Source organism: Chinchilla lanigera, unplaced genomic scaffold (genome assembly GCF_000276665.1).
Source record: "Chinchilla lanigera isolate Chin_1 unplaced genomic scaffold, ChiLan1.0 scaffold00144, whole genome shotgun sequence".
NCBI classification, from domain to species: domain Eukaryota; kingdom Metazoa; phylum Chordata; class Mammalia; order Rodentia; family Chinchillidae; genus Chinchilla; species Chinchilla lanigera.
In genome coordinates, this window is record NW_004955545.1 from 282,662 (window position 1) to 292,428 (window position 9,767).

Genomic DNA, 9,767 nt, shown 5'->3' on the forward strand with positions numbered 1-9,767 from the left:
CGCCGGACGGCCCCCGGTTCGCAGAGTGGTCCGGGAGGCCGGGCGTGGCGGGCACGCCTGTGACCCCAGCCCCCGCAGGCTGCGGCGGAGCGTGGCGGTTGGGGTCCGTCCCGGGCGCTGTGGCCGCTCGGCGGGGTTCTGTCTCGGCCTGTGGAAAGGGCCGGGGCTGCGCCCCAGTTTGAAGGCCCTGGGTTGGACCCCAGTACCCTTTTTTTCTTTCTCTTTTTTTTTTTCTTTTTTTTTTTTTTTTCGTTAAATGGTAGCGAGATTAAAGACTGCAGGACTTCTCAGCGCCTTTGGGGTTAAATTTTGAAGAGGGCGGTCCGAGTACTAACTGCCCGGTGAACGCCCATTTAGGAAAGTACTAAGCTGCGCTGCCCCACATCCACAGCCCCTTGCACGGCCCCCCCCTACTTGATTTTGGAACTGAAACTCACTTTTAGAACTAGGCATGCCTATGTTTTCTAGATCGTGACTCTCCGGTTTGCACATGAGAAGCCCCGAGGGAGGTTTTTGTTTTCCCTCCGATTGCTGATCCCCAGGCTTCACCTCCAAAGATTGCAGTTCGGTTGGTCTGCGCCCAGGCATCTGTTAACATTCCCTAGCTGGGGCCGGGCCTGTTGGCGCACCCCTGTAATCCCAGCGCTCGAGAGGCTGAGGCAGGAGGAACGTTGCGAGTTCGGGACCAACCTGGGCTACAAAGTGAGCTCAAGGCCAGCCTGAACTGCATATCAAGACCCTGTCTCAAAAAGACAGAAAAAAAAAAGCATTCCCTAGCTAAATCATATTCAACCAAGGTTGAAAAGGACAGTTCTAGATTAAAAGTCAGACTCTTACACTTTAGCTGTACCCATTTCTGGCCTTTTTTTGGGGATGACATGTTTTCTGTCCTGTAGCTTTGCAGTGTTAATAGTTAAAGGTAGCTGCCAATAAACTGAAAGCAGTTGAGCGCGAAGCCAGGCGTGGTGGCGCACGCCGGTAGCCTGTAATCCCGGCACTCCAGCACTCTGAAGGCTGAGGCAGGAGGATCGTTGCGAGTTCGAGGCCAGCCTGGGCTACAAAGTGAGCTCAAGACCAGCCTGAACCTACATAGGGAGACCCTGTCTCAAAAAAGAAACACTTGAGCCCGGTGTGGTGACCCACGCCTGTAATCCCAACATTGGGGAAGCTGGGACAGGAGGATTGCCATGAGTTCAAGGCCAGCCGAAACTGCACAGTGAAACCCTATGCCAAAAAAGACCAAAAAAACTTTTAAACACTTGAATTTTGGTACAGTCTTCAGCGTGATGATAGAGGCCTTTTTATTCATTGCTCATGTGGGTCTTGCCTCGTGTGGAAATGAAGTGGCCATTATTCTGATTTGCTTATTCGACTTACTGTCCTTTGTAGATCCTCGGGATTTGAAGATGGCTGCCCAGTCAGCGCCGAAAGTTGTGCTAAAAAGCACCACCAAGATGTCTCTAAATGAGCGGTGAGGCAGCCAACAGCAACTTCAGCTCCTTCCTAAGAAAAGATTACTTAAATTGGCCCTGGGGTCCAATGCACAAAAACCAGTTGTAAGCTAAATAGCAACAGAAGGCTACAGACCTCTGTTATTAGTTGCATCTCATGTGGTACACAAAACAAATTGGGCAGTTGTTTCAAAACCCCTTATCAGTAGATTTTTATGTTAAGCTGTCTGAAGTGTTTGTCTGGTGGGATGTATTTTAAAAGGACTCCTCACACCCTCCCTTTTCTTCAGTTTTTTTTTTACATTGATACAGGGGTGGTGCAGCATGGTAGCGTGGTATACCCCAGCTGCAGTAGGCTTGCTGCCCAGTCCAAGGCCAGCAGTGTTGTGTCTGGCCTGTAAGAGGCAGGTAGCAAGCCGTGAATATGTCCAAAGGCCCTTGAATGACATTCCTGGGCCTTGTAAGAGGCACTTGCTTTGCTCCATTTCACTTTCTTTCCAGTTCTGCTTTTTAGTTTGTTTTTGTTTTATATTCTTTTAACAGTTAAATGTTCTTTCACTCTTTCACTCCACTAAACTTAACTGTGACGGGAATAGTAGAGGGACATCCTCCTAAGTCTCTTAATTACTGAACTAATCTAACTCTCAGAATTACTCTCTCGGAGTCAGAAAAGAATGATTTCTTGGGACTTCAAAAAATTAAGGTATTTAAAAATAGTTTCTAACTTTGAGGGCTTTGTTCATTCAGTGCCTTTGGCCAGTAGTTTTATCAAGCTGTAGTTAGTGCTTTAAGAGATGTAATGTCTATTTTTGCTTCTTCTGAAGTATATGTACTTCTCTCTATCTCTTAAGAATTATTACTCTAGTTATATTCATTTACTGACATTTTAAAATGTGATGCACTCCTGTATTTATGTGGGTGTATTATTTCACAGGCTTTGATGGTGCTCTCGACCTTTCTCATATTTGCCCTCAAAGTGAACTCTGAGTCCCCCAAGGTTTAGGCTTTCTTCATTTGTCTTTGAAACTGCATCTTCTGTTTCTTGTCATCATATCTGCTTATTGCGTGTTTTTCATACTTTCCACCTGTCTGAGAGCTGTTACCTGAGCCCTTGTTATCACTTTCGATTGAATGTGCTGCCCTTAGCTGCATTTCTAAGTTTCTGACTCTTGCAAGTTTGTGGAAAAAGAGGAGTCTAACCCACATCAGCCATGATCTAAATGTACCACTTTACTTAAAGTTCATGGGATCTGAAGCTCCTGGTCTAGCAAGCCATGAAAATGCCCATAAATGTTTTGTAATAAAGCTCTTGTTTAAACATCCATTTTGTTCGACCTTGAAGCTTTACTAATATGCTGAAGAACAAACAGCCGATGCCAGTGAATATTCGGGCTTCGATGCAGCAACAACAGCAGCTAGCCAGTGCCAGAAACAGAAGACTGGCCCAGCAGATGGAGAATAGACCCTCTGTCCAGGCAGCATTAAAACTTAAGCAGGTGAGAGAACGAGTCTTAATAGTCCTGAAGCAGTTGTGAGCTGTGTCAATCCACTGAGGCTGTCAGGATGAGATGGATGATTACAAGGCGGCTCAGGGCAAAAGCTAAAATTGCTCTGAATTCCAATTTTGGCAGGTACTTACAAGTAATTTTTTATTGTCTTTCTCTTTTAGGGAGTTTACCATCTTTGTGGCCTGTTTGTGTTAGCAGTGAGGATTAATTTCTTTTTTTCATTCTTTACCCTTAAAGGAGATTTATAGGTTTTTTTACAAAAGGACTTTGCTTTGGGCCAGGGAGTGTAGCTTGCCTAGCATGTACAAGGCCCTGGGTTCCATCCCTAGTACTGGGGGGGGGGCGGGGGAAACACTTTCTGTTTTAGATTAAACGTTCAAAGCATCTTTTACTCTGTGTTAAATTATTTACAAATTAGAATTTTATTCTTCCTGCGTCAGGGAGCCATGAATGGCCTTAGTCAGGTTTTTCAGTGCTTAAATATAAAGAGAGACACTCAATTCCACAGCATTTGAAGTATTATAAAGCAAGAGTACAGAATGATTGTTAGTGTGTTCTCTTTCAAATTTCCAGTAAGAAATCATTCTATTCAGACCTGAATAAAACCTGCTCTTTATTATTCATAGACTTTATATGCAAGTCCGGACAGTGCCTGTGGAAGGATATGTCCAAGCTGTGGCTGGGCGTCTGAAGGGCGGTGCCATGCAACTGTAAGGACTTTAACTGGTAGCACTGCATGGCTGTGCATAAATTCAGCAGTTAAATATAACACCCTCCCACCCCCACTCTGAACCATTGGGCTCACTGACCAAAAATAAACAAGGCTTTCAGCTTCAGCTGCTTTAAGCCTTGGAGTGATTAGATTCATCCCTGACTCAGGAAATTGGCAAACAAAACACCAATAAAAATTACTAAAATCTTGACATATTCCAAAGGATCTTTTAACAAAGAGCTTGAAGTGGCTGTGTAGAAAGCAGCATCTAGGGCAGTACTGTGCAACAGTTTCTACAGTGATGGAAATGTTTTATGTGCTGTCCAGCATAGTAGCCACTAGCTACATGTGGCTGTTGAGAACTTCGTGTGGCCAGTGCAATTGAGCTTAATTTTTAAAATTTTTAATTTACTTCTGATGTAAATAGCCACGTGTGGCTGATGACTACCTGTACAGCACAGCCCGAAAGTGGAAACTGGTTCGTATAGTTTATATCCTTCAGTATCCTCAATTTGGAAAGTAGGATTAGTGCAGTGGAGATGGAGTGGGAGAACTCAGCACTGTACAGTTCTTCCCCAAAGTGTAGGGCTAAGAGAAATGAATATACTCAGGATAACTGAGTATGGGAGACTTCTAGAATGCCCTGCCTCATAGTCGTGTGCTGGGGGCTGGTGGCTCAGTGAGAGAGCACTTAGCCTAGCATGCATGAGGTTGTGGATTCTAGTCACAGCGCTGAAAGGGGAAAAAAGTAGTAATTGTGTGCTAATCAGAAGAGTAACTGGGCAGGTTTTTATGGTTAGTTTTACCTGCCTGTGTTAGATGCATAATGTTCAGAATTTTTCCTCTCTGATTAGTAAGTAGCAGTTTGTGATCTTGAGTTAGCGAATGATAGTGCTACACAGCATCTTTCTGAGAGCTATCATAAGTAGTTAGTCACTTGTGGGTGGAGCCTGAGGACACAGAATTTATATTCATTCATACTGATAGCTTTATATAAAAGTAAGCTTGCCTAGGGCCTTAGTTGTGTTCAAGGCTGTACTATCCCCTTTTCCTTTGAAGAAATTTGTCTGAGATATTAGAGATTTCTCTGAGGACTAGATTATCAGAAATGTATTACGGCCTTGTCCTCATATGTGGCCCTTTTTTATAGTTTACCTGTCTTAATTCTAACAAGTTTGGCTGGCTGGCTGTGGAAGAATGAGTTACAGGCTCATTTTTAATTAAAGGTCATTATACTGGTTTAAGGGAGCTGTTTGCAAAAGTAGACATGGTAGAATTAGAGACTTTTAAGAATTATAAGGAAAGGAAGTTTTGACTTTTTTATTTGCATCTTAAGGTAAAAAATGGACCGTCTGGAGATAGATACTCAAAGGAAAAATGGAGACACTGGCTTCTTTGACTGAAAAATCAATTTTTTTCTTAATCACGAGAATTCAAATGAACTTGTACTTTAAACTTTGCCCAATGTGATGAACTTCTTATGGTGTTTGAGTAAGCCTTTGAAGACAGTGGTAGTCCTTGGGCAGGTATGAATTCGGTCATGTCTTTGTCAACCTGTGGTTCAAAAACAGTGTGTGTACTAAAACGTAAGTTCCAGCTTGCTGTATATGACTTCTGTATCCAAATAATTGAGGTGATTGTGGTTCTATCAAGTCCATGGAAACTTACTGAAGCTTAAAGTTTCTGCTCTGGATTAGAATTCTACTTCTTTTAAGTCAAAGAAAGACTTCTGGTTTGGGATCCTTATGATACCCACTGCAGGTTTATTTCCCAACATACCAGGTATCTCACTTGCTTTTTTCTCTCCGCACTTGGAATTGCCAAATCTCACTGAATTGCTTTTTTGATCTCAATCCTCCAACACCTTTTCTTCCAGAAGAGCTTAAAGCAGCGCCTGGGTAAGAGTAACATCCAGGCACGGTTAGGCCGACCCATAGGGGCCCTGGCCAGGGGAGCCATTGGAGGACGAGGCCTGCCCATAGTCCAGAGAGGCTTGCCCAGAGGAGGACTGCGTGGGGCACGCGCCACCAGAACCCTTCTTAGGGGCGGGATGTCGCTCCGAGGTCAGTGCTGTATGTCCCTGATAACTGTTGGGCCCTATCCCCTTCCCTCTCCTCCTGGGCTGCTTATGGACACATTCGTTTAACATCTTTAATTCTGAATTTAATATAGTTAATAACTTGGAATCACATACTTTAGTAGTGCTGCATGTCTTTTATCAATACCATTCCGTTTCTGATAATGTGCCATAGTTGAGAGGTTATGACCTGGGTAACAACAGCTAATTCATGTCATCTCCATTCCATTTTAAACACCCTGCTGCTGCTTGAATCAAAGCACATTCAAGTCTAGAAATAAGCCTAAGAAATATGTGGTTAGTATGCATAAGGCCCTAAGTTCAATCCACAGCACCAACAGAAATTTATGGATCTTTTGGCATGTATTATAACTGGTGCTAGTGAAACACTGTTAATATCTGGAAGAAAGGGCGAGTTGACCTATAACACTCACCTGTATCTATATTTTGGGCACTGTTAAAACTGTTTCCTGTGTAGCTCTTTATCCCCTATAAGAACGTACTGAGAGGAGGAACCATAGCATTTATTTAAGCGTACCATAATACCAGGCATCTAATTATTCAGTAGTTATTTGTTAAATGAATGTACTTAACTCCCAGCTTCTTCCATAGATGAATTTCTGGTGAGAAGCGTTGAATTGATTTGAATGAAGAGCAGCTTAATCTGTTCACACTCAGTGTGCAGCTTGCCCCATCCAACCTAAAAATTAATCGAATTACTCCATTTAACCCTCACTGCCTTCCTTTGGTTAGAATCTATTTTGTCTCTCTTGGATTTACCTGCATATACATTGTATGCCTCCTCTCCAAGGTCAAAACCTGCTTCGAGGTGGACGAGCCGTAGCTCCCCGAATGGGCTTAAGAAGAGGTGGTGTTCGAGGTCGTGGAGGTCCTGGGAGAGGGGGCCTAGGGCGTGGAGCTATGGGTCGTGGCGGAATCGGTGGTAGAGGTTAGTCAGCTACCAACTTCAGAGAGTAGCTCCCCCTTATTTCCCTCCCTTAAAAACTCAGAGCCACCTTTCTGCACAGCTTTAAGTCATAGGCAGGCTTGTTTGTTTGTCTTGTTTTGTTTTGAAACTGGCTTATTTTCTAACTTCACATGCTGGTAGTAGGAAAGACATCATAGTTTTTTTAAAAATCAGGTACATGTTACAGAGCCATATTTTTACCAGTCTTCTTCTTTAATTTGTTAAAGTGACAAAATAGTGGGTTAGGGATTTTGCCTTTTTCTATCTCTGCCCGCACCCACCACCACACACCACCCCATGGTAAATCTTTCTTTAAGTAAGATAAGAATAGTGAAGAGTCTGGGAATGCAGCTTAAGGGTAGAGTTCTTGCCTGGCATGCTCAAGGCCCTTTGGTCCCCAGCACCACAAAAAAAGATAGAAAAGAGAAAGATGAACCAGAATTAAAGAGGGCAGTCTGAAGCTCAGCAGTAGAGCACGTGCTTAGCATGCGGTAGGCCCTGGGTTCAGTCACAGCACCAGGGCAGGTGCAGGGAGGGTGAGAATTGGAATTGGGCATGGGCTCTGAAACCAAGTGAATTCAACATATAACGTATGCCTGTGGGGAACCAGAGGCGGTTTTTCTCATCAAGGTAGAAAGTAACACAGTATTACTGTCAGTTAAACAACGGGCTCTTGTTAATAATCTTCCCTTTGACACCTTGATAATTTGTCTTTTGACATCATGACCCAAATTGGAAGAGTTCAGTGCTGGATTGTTTAGTGCCAAATCTCATAAGTGCTTTAAGAGTTGAGTGAGAAACTCCCAACACCACCTGTTAAAGGGGAATAAATCTATTAGATAGCCCCTGTGTATATCTGCTCTGGTCCTTTTAAATTGTGAGTGTTAATAATTTACAATAATTTACAGTCTTGAAGTTGGCCAAGGAGTACTGTTAGGAAACAACATTTAATAACCAAGGATCAGCTGGGCATGGCGGCACATGCCTGTAATCACAGCACTTGGGAGACTGAGGCAGGAGGATCACCTTGAGATCAAGGCCAGCCTGAACTACATAGTAAGACTGTCTCCAAAAAAACCCAAGGACTTAACTTTCTTATCTCCCATTAAATACTACTTGGCTTATTGAGTGGAGTGTAAGCTAGTTTAGGTTAGTGTAAGCTAGTTTAGGTTTCAGGATGAAATAGTCTGTTTCCAAATTATCTTGACTCAGTTTCTGAGAGACATCACAGGGTTGAGAAAGACTAAAGGAGCTTTTCAGAAAGCTGGATGTATTTTGTTGAGTGAACTGAAACTGCTTCTCAGATAACCACAATGTCCTAAGGTGACTAGACTCTGAAGTGGCTGGGACAACTAAGAATGCTTTTTCCCCATCTCCCTACATTGTTTCTGTATCAGAATAACCTCAGTGTTCTGACACATGGAGTCACCTGCTAGACTTAATAAATTTAAGGAGAAATTAGATAACTTACCAGAGCTTCCACTAAAGCTTGCTTTGAAAACTGCCTTTACGCCCCTGATTCTCTGTGCCCTTTTAACTGCCTCCCTATCTTACTAAATGGGTTGTCTACAATATATTTTCATTGTGAATTCATAGGGGGTCTCAAACTCTAGGGAGAGATTTTTTTAAATTATATCTATCAGCAGATTATTTTCTGTTGATAAATAGCATTTCGAGATGAGCATGTAATGAGGGATTCATTATGTGTGCTTTCCATGTGTTGCTTTCTGCCCAGTGTGTTTCTCGTTTTTCCAGATCTCTCCTCTTTACCCTCCCCTAAAGCTTTTCTCAGCTAGGCCCCACTGCTGTAAGGGGCATTTCTTACAACACCCATTAAACCTACTTGTAACTTTTTTTTTTTTTCCCTCCCCCTTGGGCCAGGTCGGGGTATGATAGGTCGGGGAAGAGGGGGCTTTGGAGGACGAGGACGAGGACGTGGACGGGGAAGAGGCGCCCTTACTCGCCCTGTATTGACCAAGGAGCAGCTGGACAACCAATTGGATGCCTACATGTCGAAAACTAAAGGACACCTGGATGCTGAGTTGGATGCCTACATGGCACAGACAGATCCTGAAACCAATGATTGAAGCCTGCCTGCCTACCCTTCTGTGAGAGACTCTTGTTAAAGTTACTACATCTGTAAATAGCCTTGGGATGACAGAGAAGAAACCTGGTTGATAGTAGAAGGACCTATCATAACAGGCTGTGGAGTTACCTGCCACCAGTTTGTGCATTTTGTGTGTTCCTTTTACTTTTGATACTGTGTTGTATGAAAACTTTTTCCTTTGATTTGGTTGGATGTTTTTTGTTGTTTTTTCCCTTCATCGAGACTTCTCTTGGAACATGAATGTATTGGCCTTGTGGGTAGAACACTTACCCTACCTCTGCCTTCTGTCGCCTGCCATACACTGATATTCTAATGTATCCTGTGTTTGTCTCTATGCCCCCACCAAAAGGTCCCAGAAAGAGCCAGTGTTCCTACCGAATGCCTTGGTTTCTGAGTTGGAATTCTGTTGTATGTCCTCTTTACTTGGCTCTTAGTGTTAGGAAGATGTGGGGCTCAAAAGTGCATTCAGCTATGTTGATAATGCTACAGGGCCACATTACAGGTAATACCTTCAGTTGCTTTGGAATGACTACCGTGTTTATTGACACCACATAGATGATAACAGTGTGATGAGTTGAATATGTGTACTTCTACCCCCAAGTGAGATATTAAAGCTTTCCCCTGGGCCTTGTATGTCCAAAGAGGTTGAGTTGGCTTCTACCTAGACCATAGGGGAGGAAGCCAGCGGTTTGGTAGATGCAGCAGAAGGAAAAAGGAATGGGAGAGCAGTGGGTTACAAACTAACTGCTGAAGGATGGAGGGTTCAAGAGCTATTGAATGTTGAAATCCATTATTCTCATGTTTGTTTGGGCTTCTCTACTTAATGGCTTTATTTGACCCTCTTTCCCTTAAAGGTTTAAGTTCAACCATAATCTGTCAGTTATTGGAGTTTCAGTGGAATCTTGTATTTCTGGTTCATGACAATAAATTGTTCTCTCGAATCCA

The 9,767-nt window shown here is 43.2% G+C and overlaps 1 protein-coding gene across 9 annotated transcripts in view; it reads left to right on the plus strand.

Moving 5' to 3' along the window:
• Window positions 1–9,767, plus strand: part of Chtop (chromatin target of PRMT1) — a 10,087-nt gene extending 320 nt beyond the window's left edge. Inside the window, exons 2-7 of one of the 9 annotated variants that reach the window (XM_005411419.1) lie at window positions 1,390–1,471; window positions 2,794–2,947; window positions 3,586–3,669; window positions 5,548–5,734; window positions 6,560–6,697; window positions 8,597–9,767. In XM_005411419.1, coding sequence (XP_005411476.1) covers window positions 1,407–1,471; window positions 2,794–2,947; window positions 3,586–3,669; window positions 5,548–5,734; window positions 6,560–6,697; window positions 8,597–8,802 — 834 coding nt within the window. In that variant the 5' untranslated portion in view covers window positions 1,390–1,406 and the 3' untranslated portion in view covers window positions 8,803–9,767. Of the gene's footprint in view, window positions 1–1,389; window positions 1,472–2,793; window positions 2,948–3,585; window positions 3,670–5,007; window positions 5,735–6,559; window positions 6,698–8,596 lie in introns of those variants that run through there. The other 8 variants (XM_005411423.1, XM_005411421.2, XM_005411422.2 and 5 more) reach the window with 8 other exon arrangements.